General features: G+C 41.9%; 1 protein-coding gene across 2 annotated transcripts; it reads right to left on the bottom strand.

The window, feature by feature from the left end:
* Positions 1–227: 227 nt before the first annotated feature.
* On the bottom strand, positions 228–22,042 carry Pdia6 (protein disulfide isomerase family A member 6). Of its 2 annotated transcripts, none has more exons than XM_046441262.2 (13): positions 21,939–22,042; positions 15,305–15,446; positions 12,000–12,057; positions 11,245–11,371; positions 8,305–8,411; positions 6,723–6,853; positions 6,291–6,405; positions 5,675–5,815; positions 4,884–4,968; positions 4,699–4,771; positions 3,542–3,700; positions 1,398–1,494; positions 228–698 (listed from the first exon to the last, which is right to left on the bottom strand). In XM_046441262.2, the coding sequence occupies exons 1-13, from the start codon at positions 21,955–21,957 to the stop codon at positions 630–632; spliced, it is 1,323 nt and encodes a 440-aa protein (XP_046297218.1). In that variant the 5' UTR covers positions 21,958–22,042; the 3' UTR covers positions 228–629. The 2 variants fall into 2 exon arrangements, with proteins under 2 accessions (XP_046297218.1, XP_058434350.1); XM_058578367.1 differs by lacking the exon at positions 21,939–22,042 and adding an exon at positions 21,290–21,326.
* Between the last annotated feature and the right edge of the window lie 963 nt (positions 22,043–23,005).

Consider the following 23,005-nt stretch of genomic DNA (forward strand, 5'->3'; position numbering starts at 1 on the left):
CCAAAGACAAATTTGGGAGCAGGAGAAGCAGATCTCATCTGACAAGCAAGTTCCCTTGTGCACTCTGCATTGTGGGCATCCCAAGGCAGCATTTGAGTCAAAGAGGTCTTGTTTTCCGTTTTAAAAAAGGTTCATGGGGAGAAGGAGCCAGGGTCATCAGTTCATGACATTAATTTACTGCTGAACATCTGACTCTGTATGATGTGGACACTAATTTCATACATGTATTGGCATTGTCCAAAATATCATTTTATTCTTTAATGGAAAAAGCCATTGATATTCAAATGAGGAATCACATTTAAAAAAACCTATATATAAGAAACAACCTCCAAGAACATTCAAGCAGCCATCAGGGGGAGGGAAATGTTTCTACAGCCCAGTTTTCTTCAAAATATTATGTGAGAATACAATCCAATTCACTGGCTACAACAATTCATAGAATTTTTCAAAGTTTTCTTGAGATGCAAAAGCTTACTGTCGCAGTGCTTTCAAATGACCAATCAAGTGTTACTTCCTGGTTAAAAAGGCCCCTGGTAGATTAGTCGGATTGTAAAGAATGTTTCTTCACTGCTGGAAAAATCTGTTCACTCTCAAGAAAAGAAAATGATCTGAAGCCTGGGCTGTGGCTCTCACAATTCGTCTTTCTCCAAGTCATCAAGCTCCACATCGCTGAGGTCAATGTCATCCTCCACAGGAAGCTGGGAGACAGAAAGCCATGGTCAGAGCTGCAGGTGGAGACCCCCCGACAGTCCTCCCTCTCTTGTAACAAGGAACAAACTAAGTTCTAGAGGTCCCCAGATGGCAGGCTCGTGTCCCCTTGGCCAGCTCTTCCTTTTCCTCTGTGCCCATTATCATAGAGATGTAAACGCTGAGAACTGGGAAGCCAGGGGAGGGTACTAGGGACAGAATTGTATAGAAATGTGAATTTGAAGAATTGTTTTTCATTTCTCAGAGACAAAATATATGAATTCCAGGTCATGTGTTTACCTTAGGGGGAACAATAAGGAAAGCGGCCTTACCACTAGACTTTAAGGTGGACATTTGTCAAGCTTACCCAGATTTACATAGATCCAAACTGCCTACTATTTGGTAAGCTGCTGCTTGTGTCTCTATGGGAATTTAAGGCGATCAGTGAAACATAAAAAAACTTTTTTTTTTTTTTGCGCTAATTGAATAACCAGACAGCCTAATAAATGGTCACTGGTGACAACCCAAAAGGCTGTGCAGCTCTTTCATGTGATAGGCAAGAGCATCTTTAGGGAAAGAGCCTCTGGAGAGGTACAGGACTCAGAACACTAGGAGCTCCCAGCCCAGGGTCTGGCCACAGAAACACACAAGCCTCAGGAAAGAAAACGGGACTTTTTCAACTGGGCAGCTTGGCCTTGACCAGCACTTACCTCACCGTCCCTGCCATCCCAGGGCTCTCTTACAGTGATAGCAGGAAAGGCACCACCTCCCACTGGTGCTGTGGAGCCACGCCCAAAAGACAGCTCCCTTGGGGAAAAAGACCAGAATACACGCATTTATGATGGACTACTGATCAATGAACTGTCCAAAAGGATGAGCAGAGGAATGACATGTCCCCTGTGTGTGCGAGGCATTTCTTGCTATCGTATGTTCCTGAAAGGCAGCTGGTGAACAGTATTATTTTCCAGTCAAGGACCACAGAGCCAGAAAGGATGCTCCTGAGGCCTTTGCATCTGCTAAAGCCAGGCATCAGACAGTTCTTAAAAACCTAGAAGCTGTGCAGCCTTAATAAAAGTACATACAACATACCCAGGTTGATTTAGAACACTGGCTACCAGTGAATGTTGTTTTCTAAGACTGTGAACTGTATAGAGCATGTCAACTCACTAGTGAGGTGAGTGGTTTTAGCAAACCCAGGGCTAGGGCTGGCAAAGAGCTGGTGTACATATCTGTTTAGCAGTGAGGCGTGAGCATTTGCACTTGAAAAATACCATAGGCTTCTTGTAATCTGGCCACTGGAAAACCAGAGCTCAAAATACTGTCAGTGCAGATACATAGAGACCATCCAACAACTCACAGAAACTCAAGGCAACAGCAGTGAAATTAACTGGATGAAGTAACAGCAACAAGATTTAGCTGTATTCAAATTCTGAAAATCCCGACTTTACAACTGAATAAACAGAACTCTGACAAATCACAAACTTAAGCAGTCCCTCAACTTTGTATGAAAACACCCCATTAACTGGCAAGAATGTATAGTTTCATTTGGAAATGAAATAAACCATAAAATTAAGATGACTAACAGTTCAAATCATTTAGTTGTTTAAGGTACAATATTAATACTATGACTGTCTTTGAAAGCTGTCATTTAGCAGTACATGATAAAATATTTTACAGCTGACAGGAGGGGACTTGCTTTAAAATATTGTTGGTAGAAGCAGATGATAATATAAGGCTTTAGTTGCTAGCTGTTGAAGTTGAAAACAAGTAGAAAAAAAGACCTTTAGTTTCTCTGCTTTTGCAATGATTGAATTTTTCCATAATAACTCAAAAAAAAAAAATTAAGGAAAAAAAAAAGAGGAAAAATGTAATACCGTGAGTTCCATTTGTTACAATGCTTAGGGCAAATGCAAACTAAAAAGATGCCCTAAAATGTCCACTTTGATGTCATGTTTATTGCTTCTCACATACACCTACCTTCCGCTTTATTTCTAATAATTTCTAAACGAGCAGATTTACAACAAACCCTCTAATGTAACTCCTTCTTCCCATTATTCAAATCATGATGGATGTAATACTCTAAGATTTTAAAAGTAACAGCTACATGTAGATGTGTACTCTGTCCCTGGCACTTTTTCTGGTAACTATATAGTTACCAAAGTCTATATAGGAGTCCTACAAGAGGTAGTACTAGTATCCCATTAAAATAAATAAGGAGGTGGGGTGTGTGCATGTGTATAAAACTTATGTCATTTTTTTCATATAGTGGCTGAGAAATGAACAAAGAAGGAAGCAAGAATTGGTAAACAAAATCTCTTTGGGCAAGGCTTCATATTTGCCTAAACACGATCAAGGCAGTTTTAGCATAAGTTGCATAGCAGAGGAGAGTCAGTTCTATAAATGGCTGTGACTTGAGAATGCATGTTGTCTGCACAATGAGGGAGTGACTTAAGTAAGCACACCCATTTTCAAGTAACTCATTCCAAAACGAATGAAAACCAGAAATGGAAACCACATCACCTGAGGTCAGCAGTACAAAGCACACTAGGGTGGGAATGGGTGAGACAGGGCTGATGTAGCTTTATGAGAACTGGAATGAACCCAAGGCCAGGTGCACAGAAGGGCAACAAGGAGGCCTGAGGATGACTATGCACACTATGTAGAGTATTTCCAAGAAAAGAGAATAAAGCATAGGAAACCAATTTAAAAGCTCTACTTTAGGAACACAGAATTGTAAGTTTGAATAAAAAATAATTCCATTTATTGCTGGTTTATACATACCTAGTTTAAAATGAAAAACCACAATAGAACCAAATAGATCAAACAATAAACAACTAAGGAAATAAGAAATTACCTGAGAAATTCATTAATGCCTTGCTCACTGAAAGACCCTTTTAGAAGCGCAAATTTCATCTTGCGTGCATTGATGGCTGCCATGGCAGGGTATCCAAACCCTCCAATACCCAGTGCGTTCTCAAGTTCACTCTGGGCTCCAGCTTCTGTCCACAGCCACCTAGAAAAGCACATGGGCTTTTAGGGCAAAGATGTCTTTTAAATCAGTTAGAAGTCTAGCTAGTAGATCTTAATAAAGTCCCCGGAGTGGATGGCTGTATTTTAAGACTCTTTTTGTCCCAGTCCCCATAATGTCCACAAAACTGTATGAATTTCCCATTTTTACTTGAATCCCACCAATATCATTTGTGTTATAGTACATACTCCTGCATTTGGTGTGTATGACATGTATGCTGAACAAATGGAGGAGAGGCAAAGTCATTGTGAGAGGGACAGCAGAGGGCACTAGATACCTGGGGGAAACAATAGATACTAAGGATGAGGAGCAAGAAGAGAAACGGGAAGACAGAGACATACTTTGTTGTAAATCTGCTTAGATCTACCCCCCCACTCAGAAGTGGGTAAGGAAGTTGGGCATGATGGTACATGCCTGTAATCCTAACAACTTGGGAGGCTGAAGCAGGATTGCAAGTTCAAGGCCAACATGGACAACTTAGTAAGACCCTATTTTATAAAATAAAAAGGCCTAGGGACGTAGCTCAGTGGTAAAGCACCTCTGGGTTCAAACCCCAGTACCAAAAACCAAACCAAGCCAAACCAAAACCAAACAAACCCCACAAAAGGTGGATAAGGAAACTCCCTCCTTCCCTCATTCCTTCCCTGGCAAGGGCTCCCACTGAGTACATCCCTATTCCTGTATTCTTCTTTATTTAGTCTTTGAAGGCAGTACTACAATTCAGCTACATTGCTAATTTTTGCTTGTTAATAACCTAGAACTCCAGTCACCATTGGAGTTAAAATATGATAAAAATAAAATACATGCTGTGAGTCAAGAGCTCCTTGACTTCCCCCCTCCTAAATGCCAATTATTTTTCTATCTTAAATAAAACACACAGTAGGAAAGAGAGGAGCACATCCTAGAAAACACAGAGGGCACCACTTTCAGGAAGTCCCACACTCCCTATCTACCAACACACATTGGGAAGCTGCATAACTCACCCCCACATTTTCTTCTTGTATTTGTCTGCCAACTTGAGAAGAACTTCCAAGTAAGAATTTCTCCCTGAAGCTCCTGATTTTAATGAACAAAATAATGTTAAAGGTAAAAAAATAAGACTGAGCCATTTACAAAGTGTTCTCCCTGGCACAGGACAGTCAATGGGAAGCAGCTTCTCTCGGCTCACCTGTGTCGAGGATGTGGGGCAGCACAGCCACAACGCAGAGCTGGTGCTCCTCACACGTACTCTTGGCAATGTCCTCGTTGATTATCTGTAGGACCCAGAAGACAAGGGACAGTTGGAAGGCTGCACAACACAACACCACGTAAGCATGAAAACAAAGGCTTAGCATTGGCACTTCCATTAGAGACGAGGAGACTCCTCCCAAATAATGCTTCCTTGTATAGAAACACCAATAACCCAATATACAAGATTTCTGGAGCACCTACTGCATACAGATCTGAAATCACAATGAATACTCACTCATTTAAACAGATTATACCCACATGGACTATATTTTCATAAGCTTGAGGCTCCATGCCTCGGTTTCCCTATATGTAAAAGAGATACAAACAGTATCTACTTCTCAGCATTCATGTGAAAGTTAAAGGAGAAAAATCTACCTAAAAGCATTACGTAGTGCCCCTTCTGTGATTAGGTACTCAATAAATGTTGGCTATTGTTTTAAGCATAAAAATAACTGAATTAACTCTATTTTTAAGAAACTAATGTATGTTTTTGCTCACAGTGCAATTATTTTAATCCTGAAAGTTACAAAAAGAAGCAAAATTTACCAGATTTTTTTTTTCCATCTCGAAGTTCAAAACTACTTTAGAATATTTTTAAAAGGAAGTAAAAAAAGCTTAAATTGAACAGACCTAAAACAAACAAAAAAAGCCCATGTCATTTCTGCTTTAATATTCCTTATTATCAGACTGGAAAATCTTTCCTTACTACCAATGGATCAAGTAGTTTACCTCAAGCAGCTCAGGAGGTGGGGCGTTATCGGAAAACAAATCAAGGGCCCGGGACACTATGTCAGACCTTGTCCGCCCTCCATCATAATCCACGGGAGACTCGTCTTTCTGAAATATCTTGATTGTAGGAAATCCTCTAATCTATTTTTAAAATCAAATTAAATTTAATTAAAAAACAAACACATAAACCCAAGCAATCTTAATGGTTTCTAAGATATCATTTACTGTAACAAAAATATTCCCCAGTCTGCATCAATGTCAGATGGAAGGCTCAAGAGTGCTGTCAATTATGGAGTTTTAATAATCTGACTGCAAGGTTCAGCCAAACCTTATTCAAGCCTTTGATATTTGATTAAGACAGTCTACATGCTCTAAAACAGACAGACTAACTTCCAAAAGCCAGGTACACAACTTGAAAAAGCAGGGGCAGCTGAAGTTGTCCATTAGGCTTCATTCAGTTCAAGTGGTATGAAGAACCCCAACCCCGGGAGTGCCACGCTCAAGAGTTAGGGTAATAATGGGACTTAAGTCTGTTCATTACAAAATGGTTCGACATCTCCACTCCCAGCCTGTGGGGAGGCCTGAAATAATAAATCAACGAGCCTTATGCACTTACGCCGTATCGGCTGGCTAGCACCTGATTCACAGTGGCGTCCACAGCCGCCAGCTTCACTTTTCCTTTGGTTTGCTCCTTTACTTCTGTGGCTGCAGCAGCCCACTCAGGCTCTAAGCTGTAGAAAAATTTGCATCTTAGAAGTGCTTTTAACTCACAGCACAGGTACTTTGGCTGATCAGTGCCTTTCTGCCCAATCCCTGTAACATCTTGTGGAGCTTCACAAAAGAAATGATGCTAGCCTTCACAACTGCTTCCCAGCCCTTCACTGCCCACCCTGGACACTGATGTCAATGCTAAACACTCATCTAGAGTCCAAGTTTTCCTGGAGAGCTCAGAGATTATCTGCTCTCTAGTTCACCTCCTTCAAAGTGAGCAGGGGGAGAATGCACTGAAAGCAAGGTGCCGGACAGACAGCTCCAGGGAAGTACTTACTTCTTGCAGTGTCCACACCAAGGGGCATAAAACTCAACCATCCACACATCTTCACTGTCAAGGACATTCTTATCAAAGCTGTCGTCTGTCAGCTCAATCACATCCTTCTTACTTGAACTATCACTTCTGCCCTGTAATTTTTGACATTGTCTAATTATAACCTGGCCCAAAAGAACATCATTCCTATTCTAAATAAATATACATGATGACAGCTTTACATTGTAACAGTTTTAGAGTTGTTATTCAAATTGGGGGTATTCCTTATTATTAGTTTTGCTTGGTAAAGTCTTCATTTTCAAATAATTATGAATACATTCAGTGTAACGTGTAATCTGTACTCAAACTCTTTCACCTGCTGTATTTTTATAAAGACAAACCTCAAGATGGTCCACATAACCACAAGAACACTGTTCTTGCTCAGACTTAAGCATAGTTGCCGCTTTGGCCCAGGACATTCTACATGACTAAAATTCACTACATTTCATATGTAAAGTTACTATCATTCAAGAAAGCTAAAAAGAACATTTTCCTTTCTTTTTTCTTGGTGGTCCTAGGAAAGGAACCCATGACTTCATACAGATGAGGCAGGTACTATACCATTAAGCCACACTGCCAGACCTCCTGTTTCTTTCTTTCTTTTTTCCCTTCCAAGAATTTTTTTTGGCACTTAACTTAAGCAGCAGCCAGCAACGCTGTTATTTTCTGTTGCCAGGCTACTGTGCTCCTTAAACGTCTAAGTCTGAAATAAAAGGCAAGATCTTAGAATCTTTGAGTAGTTCTCAATCTGTATAAAGAAGCTAGTTTTATTGGTCTTCTAAATGGAAAGCTTCATATTTCATACAAGGGCATCTAAAACAATAATCTCTAAAACAAGAATGTCTTAGTTCTTCCTCTTCTTTCCAATTCTTTCATGTAGACTTTTCCATGGATTTCAGGTGGAATGCCACAGATACTGGTCAAGAACTCACACAGATTTCATTGTGTTTGCCCACAGGCAATCTGGAGAGGAGCTGGTATCCCTTTCCCCCCTGAATGGTGACAGCCAGGAGATTCCAGTCGGCTCCCTTGGCTTAAAGCTTATTCTTCCTCTGCAGTCCAAATTCTCCCATTTCATCCCTGGGCCTATGATACCATCATGGGACCTCATTCTTAGTGACTGGATTTGTGGCAAGACTGGTGATTTTAAGGAGTCCAAATGAGCAGTCTGGGGGATGGCTCCCTCCAAGATCAGCTGACCCAATCCCCTAATATATATTTTTTGGGGAATACCAAGGATTGAAATCAGGGGCACTCGACCACTGAGGTAGACCCCTAGCCCTATTTTGTATTTTATTTAGAGACAGGGTCTCACTGAATTGCTTACTTTTACTGAGGCTGGCTTTCAATTCACCTGCCTAAGCACAGCCTTCCGAGCCACTGGGATTACAGGAGATTGCCACTGTGCCTAGCTCCCTATTATTTTTTAGTGGACAGTTCTCTGATTTTAAAATATTAGGGGAGAAAAATCTGCCTTCTACAAGAAGTCCACACTGAGGCTACAGAATCATGACACATATTAAAAACTGACATTATGCAGTCTTACTTGTTTTCCAGAACTATATCCACCACTCTTTCCCCCGAGGCGATCCTTCACAAGCTGGCGCAGAGCACTGAGGGCAGCATCCACAATGGCTTCACCAGTTCTGCCACCTGCAGGACAGCAAAGGAGAGTCAGGCAATCCTCAGCCCAGCCTCCTGGAAGTGTCTCTCAATCACTGTCTCAAGACCTCCACCTGATGGCAAAAGGCTCAAACTACACAAGTATTTATGCCAAACCTTTCTCCCAGAACACGCTCAGCACCGACTACACTTCAGACTTGGAAAGCCAATTTTTCATCCTTCGCTTTAGGCTATTAATGTATACAAGAAGTCCGTTTGGTCACTTGTAACTACCGTCTACAAATGTCTACTGAACAACTAATGTGTACACAGATAAATAAGAAATGTAATCTAGTTAGGAAAGCAGGAAAATGGCCAGATAGAGAAAAAACAATTCTATAAAAGTGTGGAAAAGGTAAGACATAAGGTACCTTTGAAACCAAGTAACTAGAGTCCTCTTTTTTCCCCATCTGCTTAAAAGCCAGCTGTTGTGTTGCACTTACTATAAGAACTAAAGACCACTGTTAAAACTCAATGAGACAAAATAACAATAGCTCTTAGAAGTTTGCCCAGAACTATGTGCTCAGGAGTGAAGGGCTATTAACTGGCCCAGAAGGGTAGAGATTACAAACGCTTTGAGACCATCTTCAGAGCTCAAAGGCCTGAAGCTCTAATATAATCTCTTCATAAAGTTTCTTTTTTTCCTTTTCTTTAGCATTCTAATCAAACTGCCCAGGAAGAGATAAAAACATGTGAGAACACCTCAGAACTCACATCAGAAAGAAAATAAAGTACAGTAGCCACTTATCCACATCTTTACTTTCAATGGCTTCAGTTAACTGTGATCAAATAGTAGGAAAATATTTGTCTTGCCTCTTTCAAGTGGGGAGACCTCATTTACGTAAGTTTTACTACTGTATATTGTAACTGCTTTATTCTATTATTGGTGATTACTGTTAAATGCTCACTGTGCCTAATTTATAAATCAAGGCACGAATGTGTAGGAAAACCCAGTATGCTCTATGGTTGCAGGCATCCACTGGGTGTCTTGGAATGTACCCCTTGCAAATAGAGGGAGGAAAAGGGACCACCTACAGTGACACTCCAGAGGCTTAGGTAGTGTAGTGCTCGCTGGGTTGCAGCTACCTAGTCGGTTCCTTCATACCTTCATAAAGAAGGGCTAGACTCACCACAACCACAGCCTTCCACCCCTCACCTACTTCAGACAGCTCCACCACCTGAACCAGGGCCCCTTCCCCAATCCTTCATCTGGAATATGCCAAATCCCAGAACTGGACTAAGGAAAGGGAGGTGTTCTCCACAATAGGTGAGCAGCTGCAGATTCTCTAAGGGGCCAGACATAAGTATCTTCACCACAACCCCTCGGTCCTGCTGTAAAAGCAGCCATGAATAATATATAAAGAACAGCAGTGTGTTATGAAAAATCTTATTTACAAAAATAGCAGCAAGTAGAATGCTCTAAACATTTTATTCAAAATAGCCAAACTTAACAAATTATTATTCCAAAACATATGCTTATTATTCAGAAATATGAAACTGATCATTTTATTGAGATTTGGAGCTGAAGAGTCTAGAAGAAATCCTGTGTCTAAGACCTTATCTCCAAGGATTCTAACCTTCAGATTGGAGATGTACCAACTACACTGATATCCACCAGCTATTTGTCTCCTATGCTTTTTATGTACTACTTCAATCAAACTTCTCACAGCTTAAAATAGGATTTTCATTTTACAGATAAGGAGCAAGCTCAAAGGGAGTAAGTCCTATTTAGCTTCAGGCCCAAGTGTGGCAAGGCCAGCAGTCATGCAAGGCAGGGCTAAGCCTTCTGAGCTAGTACTCTCAGATTCTGCATGCCTGGCCTCCCTGTTCTGCTAGGTGGACAGCAGGGATCACAATGACTCTGTGTTTTACTGTGATGCTGGCTCTCCTACTCAGCTCCACAGGCACATTATGCTCACACAAAGTAAAACTATGGTAGCAGACAAGCTTAGCCACTTTATGTCCCATGTGAGCAAATCTTTGAAAGGATTTTTAAATCAAATCAGCCACAATTTAAGCTTTAAATACATTATGTCCAATACTTTCATTAAAACCACGAACCTGGGACCAACCTAATAATTCTGATGATCTTAAATATAATAATCTGTGATCGTCTTTCTTTCTTTCAATGGTACTGGAGATGTATCACAGAGCCGTGTACATGCTGTGACCACTCTACCACATCAGGTGTCCTCCAAAGCTCATGTTTGAGACAATGCAAGAAGGTTTAGGGAGAAATGATTGGGTTATGAGAACCTTAACCCAATTTTGGTGAATTAATCTCCTGGTGGGATTAACTGAGTGGTGGCTGAAAGCAGATAGGGTGTGGCTAGAGTCAGTATGTCACTGGGGACGTGCCTTTGGGGTATATACTTTGTATCAGGTGAGTGGAGCTTCTCTGCTTCCTGATATCATGTAAGCAGCTTCCCTCCACCACCCTCTTCCCCCATAATGTTCTGCCTCATCTTGAGCCCTGAGGAATGGAGCCTACCATCTATGGGTTGAGATCTCTGAAACCATGAGCCCCTAAATAAACTCTTCCTCCTCTAAAATTTGTTCTTTTTAGATCTTTTTATCATAATAGAAAAAAAACAAAACAAAACCAACAACCAACTGAATAAAACACATAATTTAAAAGCTTACCTGCATGACACTTTAAATGTTCAGAACCCCCACAGAGGGGGTAGGAATCTCTCTACACCATTTATAGATAAGAAAACTTGGGAACAAAGAGGTTGAGAAACTTGTGGTAGCAGGGCTGACAAGTTATAGAATCCCAGGTTCTCACTTACAGGGGAATGGAGTAGTGAGAAAAGGTATTTACCCTGATAATCTTCTGGTCTGTTTTTGTTGGATCCAAAAATCTTGATGGTAGGAAATCCTTGAACGCCATACTGTCCTCCTAGGGACTGATGTTTATCTGCATCAACTGCACCAACTTTTACAACATCCTGTGGAAACAGAAAAGAACTAATCTGTTTTTCTTTCAACTAGAGCATCATCTGACTCACACACACAGGTAAAGGGCTGGGTGAGGCTGACAAATACGGTCACTGAGTGTTGTAGCACTGAACACCAGACGAGAGACCTAAATGGCAGGAAGGACGAATCCAAGCCCAGCTCAGGGAGGTAACTCTGTAGCCCCCAGAATTAGTCTGGCCAGCATTAATGATATGCATTACCTGGGAAACAGAATGAACACAGACATAAAAACTAAAATGTGTGTTTCTATACCCCCCACACGTGATTCTGGCAGCAGAACCAGTGTTTTAAACTCTGATGTGAAAATCAGCTTCCTATTGTGCATTAAACTTATCTGTACACCTAGACACACACAGGTGAGCGTGGGCATCTCAGAAATTTATTTATTTATTTTTTTGGTACTAGCAATTGAAACCAGGGGTTCCTAACCACTGAGCTACATCCCAAGTCCTTTTTTTATTTTAAGACAGGGTCTTGCTAAGTTGCTTAGGTCCTTGCTAAATTAGTGAGACGGGCTTTGAACTTGTGATCCTCCTCTCAGCCTTCTGAGTTGCTGGGATTACAGACATGTGCCACCATGCCTGGCTTGAAACTTACTTTTAATGCAGTTGCTGCTTTCTTCCATTCTGGTGTCAATCTTTGGCAATGACCACACCTTTAGGGTGAAAACACAAATAGGGTGACAGTTAAAGTCTTTGATCTATAATTCATACAACATCCATCAATGGTCTTATTGAGTAAGATGACTCAGGGTGGGAGCTGGAGAGGAGGACTAGCACTAATAAAACAGAATCAGTGATGGTCACAAGTAATGAAATGTCTTATAATTCACTAAAGAACATTTCAATACTTATGATACTTACAAAAATCATTTTTCATATCATCCTAATAAAAGAGATCCAATAAATCAGGAATTTAAATAAAGCCACTCATCTTACACCTCTTAAAGCTTGACACTCCCTGATCCAATCCTCCTCATTTATTTATTTTTGTGGTACTCAGGGTTGAACCCAGAGGCACGATCTATCACTGAGCAGCATTCCCAGTCTTTTTTACTTTTCATTTTGCAACAAGACCTCACTAAGTTGCTGAGGCTGGCCTTGAACTTGTGATCATTCTCAGGTCCCAAATAGTTGGAATTATAGGCAGATATCATTATATCCAGTTAGATATCACATTCTTAATCACTACACAGTATAACATTACAGGGGCCTAATCTCAGCCCTAATATTTGAAATATATTTGAAATGCTGCTTTTACATATTTATATACAGTATGTTTTGTTGCTCAGATGAGATATTCAGAATATAGAAGTCAAATTTTCACAGGGCTTAGACTTCAGATTATATAAGAAAAGAGGACTCAAACCAGAGACTATCAGAGCAAATACCTCTTCAATTTAAATGTTAGGCATATGCAGACAAATCAATGCACTATATAAATAAATATCTATTTTTTACTAACCTGTAAGTAAAACTGAGTATTTCCTTCAATTGTGAATGTAAATATCATTCCAAAGCCAATGAATACTATGACTCTGTCACTAATAAAAACCACAGCTCAGATTTACTGTCCTAGTAAAGAAGTACAGGTTGAGCATCTCTAATCCCCAATTTCAAAATCCCAAAACCTAAAAACTTTTGAGCACTGACACAAACTCCAAAATTTTAGATTTATGGATTAGGGAAGCTCAACTAGTAAAATCTAAACAAATATTCTAAAACCTGAAAAACTCCAAGATTTCAAATACTTCTGGTTTTGGGCTGGGGATGTGGCTCAAGCGGTAGTGCGCTCGCCTGGCATGCGTGCGGCCCGGGTTCGATCCTCAGCACCACATACAGACAAAGATGTTGCGTCTGCCAAATACTAAAAAGTAAATATTAAAAAAAAAATTCTCTCTCTCAAATACTTCTGGTTTCAAGCATTTTGGATAAGGGATTCTCTATCTGTACTACATTACCATGTCAAGATTTATTTCAATATTCTGAGAACCATGTTTCAACATTTTAGTTTTCCTTTGCAATCCCATAGGATACACATGTAAAGTCTTTATTTTATGAAGGAATCCTTTGGAATCCTTCACCAGTCTGCCAAAGAAGTCCAAACACCAAACTGCTCTAATTAGACATTTTTCGTATTTAGAACAGTACGCGGTAAAACTTCATCAGTGTAATATCAATAATAATCCACCAGATCCAGATTCTGCCTTCTCAAGTGCAACTTTATTATTTTTTGTGGTGCTAGGCAAGCACTCTACCACTGGGCTACACCTACAACCCCAAATCCTGCCTTCTCAATTAGGCTGTCTGGTATAATTTTATAATAATGTTCTCTTGTATTGCAGTTATCAGAAACAAAATAAACTACCCATGACACAAATGATTAAAAAGTTGAACTTGTAAAAATTACATAGAAGTTTTAAACAACATAGCAGTTTATACAATTACTATTTATACAAGATAACCATATTGAAATTAGCATTTATATTTAACAAACAAAAAGAAAGAAGCCTTTAAAATATAGCAAAGGCAGGCCAGACATGATGGCACAAGCCTGTAATCCCAGCAGCTTGGAGGCTAAGGCAGGAGGACTGTGAGTTCAAAGCCAGCTTCAACAACTTAGCAAGGCCCTAAGCAACTCAGTGAGACCCTGTCTCTAAATAAAATACCAAAAAAAAAAAAAAAAAAAGAGCTGGGGATGTAGCTCAGTGGTTAAGTGCTCCTGAATTTAATCCCTGGTACCTAAATAAATAAAATAAGGCATTAAGACAAATATAATTCACAATATGGTAGCAAAATTTTATCTCAATTTGCTACACTGAACCATCAGTAAAGTACTTCATGAGAATCAGTGTTGAGCTTCCCAAACTCAGTTTCATGGTCTACCAAAGGAAAAAATTAAAGTAATACAGAAAAAAACTTTTCATCAAGTTATGAGAATTTGATAGCAATAATTTCCTTTGCTATGCCTTCCTCAAGCTTCAAGGCACTGTTCACATTTGTGAAGGTCCCTCTGGGCGTCAGCTCACTGTACAGTTCATCTTCACAGACATGCAGTGGCAGGGCTTGCGTCTCCCCCTCGTGTGGCCTGCTGCTTTACAGCAGCGATTGTCTCATGCATATTTTGCAGTTTTCACTGATCTGCCTCTATTCTTTTTTTTGGCATTAAACACATAAACAATACCATTGGTGCAATATTGTATTCTGACCACATACAATTATGTACCATTTGTTCAACAATAATTATATCATCACAGGGCTTTTCCAGTAATGAATATAAGGCAAGAAAGATTTTTTTTTTAAGAGAGAGAGAGAGAGAGAGAGAGAGAGAGAGAGAAGAGAGAGAATTTTAATATTTATTTTTTAGTTTTTGGCGGACACAACATCTTTGTTTGTATGTGGTGCTGAGGATCGAACCCGGGCCGCACGCATGCCAGGCGAGCGCGCTACCGCTTGAGCCACATCCCCAGCCCAAGAAAGAATTTTTAAATTAAACCAGATTTTCTAATTACATATTCAGAAAACAATCTTCTTCAAGAGACAAAAAGGAATCCATCACTTATTTTCCCCTTTGCTCAAGATTCTTTCTTCATAAAATTAGTTTCCCTTCCACCCTTATCTTACTAGCTTCCTTATAAGGACAGATTTTCTTTAAATTAAGAATTTTTCCTTTCTTATTTTTTATAACGATTATCTACTCAACCTCCCCACCCATTTTTTTTTAACTGACTCAACTCTAGGGCCTTTAACAGACTCAACATTGCAGTCTCCCTTTTCCCTCTCTTCTTCTTTTAAGCAAGCAATAATTTATATAAACTAGACGTCAGAATAAAACCAGGCACTTATACAGAATTTTTACCAATGTGTAAAGCACCGTAAATAACACCATTTTGTTGCACTTACCATGGAGCATAGAATTCTACAAGCCACAAACTGTTACTCTGAATAACTTCTCTGTTGAAATTAGATGGAGTTAATTCAATGACATCATCGCTGGAGGAATACAGACCATTCACTGCTAGAAAGAAGGTACAGCTCACCAGACCTAGAATAAAGACAAAAGCACACCAATGGGGCACGGTTCACAGCCACCAGAGACCTCTCCAACCCACCCAGGCCCTTCTCACAGAACATGGCCTGGGCTCAACACTGCCCTCTGCCCTCCCTACTGTCACTGGAGTCTCTGGACTTCACTCCCATGGGTTGCGCTGAGAAAGAAGTGAAAGGAGAGTCTCCATTCACATTTCTTGAACTTCAATGGAAAAAACTTTAAGCACCATTTTTAGTGCACTCCACAAATTAACTTTCATTCCTTTACAACCATCCTATGACTATTGTTACCACTCTATGGGCATGGACCTACATTAGGAAATCACCTCTAGCTGCATGACCTTGCATAATCCACACAGCATTTATCCCTCATGTTATTCACCTGCAGTATTAGCACCCTACTTTTTAAATTTTTTGAAGTGAAAAAGAATCATCTCTCCCACTAATGACTGTGGGGTGCTTAGCCAGTGAGCCACATCTCTGGTCCTTTTTATTTTTTGAGACAAGGGCTCACTAAGTTGCTAAGGTTGGCTTTGAACTTGTGACCCTCTTGCCTTAGCCTCCCAAGCCAGTGGAATTATACACATGAGTCACTGCGCCTACTGCAAATATTTTTGTCTCTACTTTTTCAGAAAAATGTTTAGCACTCTTGAATGAGCTTAGCATTTTCATGTGAAAGATGTAAAAGGGAGAATACTGGTTTCTTATTAATAGCACAGTTTAGCAACAGTGTGGATCAAGTATATTTTTGTTGGCTACTCTGGGAGCTGAAATGCAATTTTTAACAATTATACAGGAAAACATTCTGAACTGACTTACTAATATATTAAGAACTTTAGTTTTTGAACTGGCAATACTAGTTTCACCACCATTTAAGTTTTGTTGATTGTTCTTCTTCTTCTGTGAAGTGTCTGTTCAGTTCCTTAGCCCATTGATTTTTTTTTTTTTTTTGGTGTTAAGTTCTTTATATAATATCCTAGAGATTAATGCTTTATCAGAGGTGAAAGTGGTGAAAATTTTTCCCAATCTGTAGGATCTCTCCTCACTTTATTGTTTCCTTTGCTGTGAAAAAGCTTTTTAATTTGAATCTGTCCCATTTATTAACTCTTGATTTTACTTCTTGCATTTAGGAGTCTTGTTAGGCTGACGTGGTACAGATTTGGGCCTATTTTTTCTTTTTTTAGGTGCAGGGTCTCTGTTCTAGTGCCTGAATCTTTGATCCACTTTGAGTTGATTTTTGTGCAGGGTGAGAGATAGAGGATTAATTTCATTTTGCTACATATGGATTTCCAGATTTGAATGTTAGAGTCTGTAAACAAGTCAAAATAACACCTGGCATTTAGCCAGGGGAATGTTAGAGTTCGTAAACAAGTCTGGATGGTGTCTGGCAAAATGCCAGAGGGAGTGGTTTGAGAAGTAACAAAAGCGAGCCATTAAGTGTAGAGATTCCTTATTGGTTGACTGATGTATCTAGTTTATGCTAATTAGATAAGCTCTGTGGAATGTATAAATACTGCTCCTGTCCTGCAATAAACGGCTCCCACTCCTGCTGTATCAACATACACAAGTTATTCGTCACCTCCCCCCCCCCCCCCCCCCCCCCCCCCCCGGTTATTTTGCTGCAGCCAGACAGACTGCGGCACAGATTGGCCAGTACCATTTGTTGAAGAGGCTATCTTTTCCCCAGTGAATGTTTTTGGCACCTTTGTCTAGTATGATAACCATATTTATGTGGGTTTGTCTCTGTGTCCTCTATTCTGTACCAATACAGGCAACAATAAATGTTGGCAAGGATATGGTGAAAAAAGCTCACTCATACATTGCTGGTAGGACTGCAAATTGGTGCAATCACTATGAAAAGCAGTATGGAGATTCCTCAGAAATTGGGAATGGAATCACCATTAGACTATCCCACTTCTTGACTTATACCCATAGGACTTAAAATCAGCATACTATAGTGACACAGCCATATCAATGTTTGTAGCAGCTCAATTCACAACAGCTAGACTATGAAACCAACCTAGGTGTCCCTCAATATGAATGGATAAAGAAATACTCAATGGAATATTACTAGGCTTTAAAGAAGAGTAAAATTATGGCATTTGCCAGTAAATGGTTGGAGTTAAGAGAATACCATGCTAACCAAAATAGGCCAATTCCACAAAACCAAAGGCCAAATGTTTTCTCTAATATGTGGATGCTAATTCACAATAAGGCATGGGGGGGTGGGGGACAGGACTACAGAAGAGTAGCGTTACCTTAGATTAGGTAGAGGGAAATGATATGAGGGGAGGGGAGGGGATGTGGGGATAGGAAAGATAGTAGAATGAAACAGACATTATTACTATATGTCTATATGTGACTGCATGACCAATATGAATCTGCAACATGTGCACTCAGAAAAATGAGAAATTATATCCTATCTATGTATGATATATCAAAGTGCATAAGTGCATTCTACTGTCATGTATAACTAATTAAAACAAATAGAAAAATTTAACAAAAACGTCTATTCCCATCTTTTCAGCATTTCTTTCTTTCTTTTACTCTGTTGACTCAGCATATTAAGTGATACTGGCCTGTAGTTTGAAGTAGTGTGGTTATGGCATCTCAGTCATGTTTTCATATGCTTACTTCCTAACAGAAATTGGAAGATTTCAAATAGAACTTTTCAGTATCCCAATGGTTAATGTCTTCTGGAAGGAGTATATACTAGTGTTGATTTTCATGTGGCTAAATCTTCCACATCACTTCACATATATTAAAACACTTGATTTTTTCACAGCATTACTACTAGAAAGCAGGAATTATGCTCATTTTGCAAATAAACAGAGAGGAAGAGGAGAATGCCCACCTGGGGTCATGCAACATAGTAAGTGGCAAAACAGCTCTCGGACTCCAATTTCCAAGTTTTCCCATTAAACCATGCTGTCTTTTCGTGCTCAAGATAAAATAGTTTAGTAGGCCTGGGCATGAATAACAATTATATTATTCAAGAATATTGTATTTGAATGATAGTTAATGCTGTAAGAACTTATGAAATAAAACTGCAGACTTTACTCATCAAAAGCCATAGCCCCTAAACCAAGAGAAATACAGAGTGGGCAACAGTAATGAATGCTACCGGGAGATAACACAGGAAGACAGAAAGGGCCAACTGGGTTTAATGACAACCAAGTCAGGGGCACCTGCAGGTGTGAGGGAGTAGTGAAAATCAGCAGCCAGTCCGCAGAGGACTGGAGAGAGTAGGAGGGAATGAGTTGGAAAGAAAAATATAGTTGATCTTGAAACATTTCATTACAATGAGCAGGGGAGAGCAAGCAAGTGTGGGGTAAAAGGAGGGTTTCTTTTTAAAGATGGAAGTGATTTGAGCATGAAAGGAAAAAAATGTTAAGTGGGGAGGCTTAAGAGGGAACACCTGAACGTCCAGGGGGAGACAAGGAACCCCGTCAGTGATGGAGGAGACTTTCACAGGATGACTTTCTCACCTATTTTAAGAGGTGGGCAAGGTTGAGGGTGTTTGGAGATCAAATCAACCAGTGAGATTCCCTCAAAGACTGTGCTATCCAAAATGGTACCATTAGCCACACATGGCTACCCCACACGGAGATGTGTTCTAAGCGTAAAAATAGCACACTACATTTCAAAGACTTGGCGGGGGAAAAATACTGGGTAAATAAAAGTATGTGTTGCTTAATGACTGGACGCTTTCTGAGAAACACATCATTTATTTATTTTTTTTTCTGGTGCTGGGGACCGAACCCAGGGACTTGTACATCCTAGGCAAGTGCTCTACTACTGAGCTACATCCCTAGCCCTTTTCTAAATTTTATTTTGAAACAATTACATAGGAAATAAGTTGCTATATTGCCCAGACTGGCCTCAAACTTATGACCCCCCTGCCTGGGTCTCCAGAGTAGCTGGAATGTGCCACCATACTAAAATGTGTCACCATTGTGCAAATATCACAGAACAAATTTATACAAGCTACAATAGCTAGGACTTCATTAGGTGGTGTAACCCCATGGGACCACCACCCTTGATGTGATCCACCACTAACTGAAGCATCTTTATGTGGCACATGCCTGCATGAAAACTAATTTACCTGTTTTGTTTCCTCTTTCCAAAAAAAAAAAAAAGTGGCTACAAGAAAACTTAAAATTGGATTACATACAAAGTTTATGTTATATTTCTATGAAGTGCTACTTAGCAATCTTTGTGCCAGGTATAGTGGTGAACACCTGTAATCCCAGTGATTGGAGGCTGAGGCAGGAGAATCCCAAGTTCCAGAACAGCCTCAGTAACTTAGGGAGATCCTGTCTCAAAATAAAAAATAAAAAGGGGTGGGATGTAGCTCAGTGATGAAGCACCACTGAGTTCAATACCTAGTTCCAAATAATCTCCTTTGTTTACAAAAAAGTTTTAGTAGAATTTGATGTATTTACAAAGCAAGTAAATCAAGCAGAGAGAGTTCTAACTCTAAATAAGGGTAAAATGAAGCCTGGCCCTGGCTAATTCCCCATGGAATTCTACTCCATAATTATGGACTACACATGCAACTACAGTGGTATAACCATGCTGCCTATCTACTACTGTAAGTTTTCCTATTAGTAGCTCAACGCTGAAAACTGTTAAACTCCCCACCCCCCAAAATATTACTGTTTCCTTAAGAGGAATTTTTGCAAGGGAGATCAGTAAGTATGGCTAACATTTTGACAGCTGACCAACTACCTACCATCCAGAAACTAGGTTCTTTACTTTTTTTATGAGACAAAAATAGCAATAACATTTATATTGTTGTATACCAGCAATGCTGTCAACATTTTACTTATATTAATTCAGTGAAAAACTCTATGTGGTGTGTACCATACTGTCCATTTTGTAGATTGGTAAACGGAGACATAGAAAGTATAACTTGCTGCAGTCACATAATTAGAATGAGATAGAACAGGGGTAAGCAACCCAAATTTCTCTGGACCAAAGGACCTGAGAATGTAGTGGTGTTTTCCCCTGGAGCATCACTAGGTAGACCACAGCAGGAGAATTACCTTATTCCACTTCTAATGGCAATCAGGGACAGCCATAAGCAACCTACTCTCCTCTGCAGGCTGGAGTCACCAAAGGCATGTGGGATTTTTTTCAACACAAAGACAATCAAACTACTGACACTCAGCATAATATGGTCTTGGATTATTTTTTTCCTTGGTAATGGTGATGGAGTTTTGTTTGCCTTTAAATTTTAAGTTTCCCCTCTATACATGGCTATCCAATGGTAAAAGGTCGAGGCCTAAGCTACTTAAAAGGACACGTACTACTTAACCTGATGGGGTTACAAAGAAGTCAAACATATTACGGTGAACACGTAAAAACTCACAGCATAAAAGTAGCCAATAACTGCTCCCCTCCAGTCCTCCCTCAAAACAAAAATACTGAGCTCATTTAAGATGACAAAGTAGTTCAGTGATGCTGTTTCTAAAATTCACATGGCCAATCAACTCAGTGATAATGCACAGCATCGGAGATCGAAAAGTGTGAGTGTGGAGAATCTGTGAGCGGATGGCTCTGCAGCCGAGGCCTCCCACTCCTCCCCAGCACTCAGGGCGGTACAAATTCACACCAGGACCAGCTTTGCCCCCCATCTGAGGGCAAGAGTATATGGTCCCAAAGCAGCCCACTATCAGAAACCAAAGGGCCCTCCAAAGGCTGACTGCGTTTACTAAAATAATGAATTAACTAACAGAATCAGAATTTCTAGTCTGAATTCGCTCGTGGGAACCCAAAATCTTTTCCCTCATCTACTCTCTCGACAGTTAATACGGCAAGTTTTTAAAATCTTACTCTTTAGGTTGTTCAAACTCATTAACACCCGTGGGGTACTACTGCCAACCCTAAAAGGTGGACACGGTTGGAAAAGCCCCGGCACAGAGCAGTCCAGTGACTCGCTGCGGTCGCCTGGCTAGGAAGGGCTGGATCCCGAGCTGGGCAGGCACCGTCAGGGAGCCTGGGCGGCGACCGGGACCCTCGACTTCGCGCCCGGTCGAGGCTAAAACGGACCTTTACATAATTCCGGAGCCTGGGCTCCGCCGCGCGGCTCAGAGGTCCAACCCCCTGAAAGCGCTCCTGCGTCGTCAGCTCCGCTCCCCGCGCACGGCAGCCGCGCGGACCTCGGCTTCAGAACCGCGAGCCGCGCGGGAGGTGGCACGACCGCACACACGGGGCTCCGCACGCTCGGGCCGGAGCGGAGGCCGCAGCGGGACCCGGCCTCGCCGCGAGGCCCCGGCCCCGACGCCCCGGCGCTGCTCCGCTTCCCCCTCGCGGCCCCCGGCCCGCAGGCGCCTCGCCCGCCCTCCCGGCCCCGCGCCCGCCACCCCGGAGCCAGGCCGCGTGCGCGAGGCGGGGCGGATCTCCGCACGCCAGGCGCGCTCCCGGCAGCAGCCCGCCGAGGGGGCGCGCGGCCCTGCAGGTCGAGTCCCCGGCCCGCGCCTACCGAGCCCCAGGCGAGCCATGCCGAGCGCCGGTCAGTCCGTCCGCGCCGCCACCGCCTCAGCTCTGCCGCCGCGCCCCCGCGATCGCGTCCCGCCCTCGGCCGCTCTGGCTGCGGCGGGACGGCCGGCGGGGGCGGGCCGGAAGGGCTCGCCGCGCGTGGCCGCGGCTCATTGGCCCCGGCGGACTTCGCTCACTCGCTTGACCAATGGGAAGCGGCCGGGTAGAGGGCACCGGTTCGGTTTTTTTTTCAAGGGGGCGGTGACGGACGATAGGGGGCGGGGCCGACGGGGCGGTGACGAACGACGGGGCGGGGCGGGGCCAGCCGGACTCCGAGGCCGCCTCACTCCTGCCTGAGCTGTGGGTGCCTTGAGTCCGGCGCTGGGGGTTTCTTCTCTCAGTTCTTCGTTCCTTTCTCCCTTGACTCTCACGTGACCCTCCCGGTCCTCACGCCTCCTGGTCCTCATCCTGTTTACCACGGGAGAGTAGAACTCGGGGCCTTCGGTGTGTCCCCACCCTTATTAAATAAAGGACAGTAATTCCTCTTGTGCCCACGTATATTAATTAAAGCCGCTTGCTAAGCACGTCCCTGTGCCAGGTGATTCAACACGTCTTTATTTTGTTGAATTACTTTGAGTTCCGATGTCCTCTGCCCACAACTACAAAGCCTTTCCCATGCAGGACCCCAGTCACCCTGGAACCTGGAACCTGCGCTGGAACCGCAGGATTCTTCCCGCGCAGGCTCCCTTCTTGGTCCTGGGGTGGGGGTCGGGACCAGCGACGCGCTCACGTGGACAGTTGTTTTGTGAAATGTGCAAAAGTAAAGTATTCTAGACCTAGAAAGTTAAGCGAGACCCCTGGGTCTTTGCGTTCTGATCCCTCCCCTGTGTTTGGGGTGGACACGTGGTCAATTTATTTTTGTATTAGTAGTTTCTCTGCAGTAATTACTGCATAAACGGGCTCTAACTTTGGCCAAAGCTTTCGTTGGCAAAGGCGTCCGGGAGTGGTGATGGCTGGCTGGTGGTCTTCCTGGAGGAAGTGGCCCTACAGTTGCCCCTGGAGTTCTGTCAG

This window comes from Marmota monax, unplaced genomic scaffold, assembly GCF_021218885.2.
Source record: "Marmota monax isolate L192 unplaced genomic scaffold, Marmota_monax_Labrador192_F-V1.1 WCK01_AAM20220418_F8-fsc00010, whole genome shotgun sequence".
In the NCBI taxonomy this organism is placed as follows: Eukaryota; Metazoa; Chordata; class Mammalia; order Rodentia; family Sciuridae; genus Marmota; species Marmota monax.

Coding starts and splice junctions, on each gene's coding strand:
- Pdia6 (XM_058578367.1), bottom strand. CDS start 21,311: ATGAGTTTGAACAACCTAAAGA. Junction 5,816..6,290: donor TGCTAGCCAGCCGATACGGC/GTAAGTGCATAA, acceptor TTTTAAAAATAG/ATTAGAGGATTTCCTACAAT. Junction 3,701..4,698: donor TACAAGAAGAAAATGTGGGG/GTGAGTTATGCA, acceptor GTGCTTTTCTAG/GTGGCTGTGGACAGAAGCTG.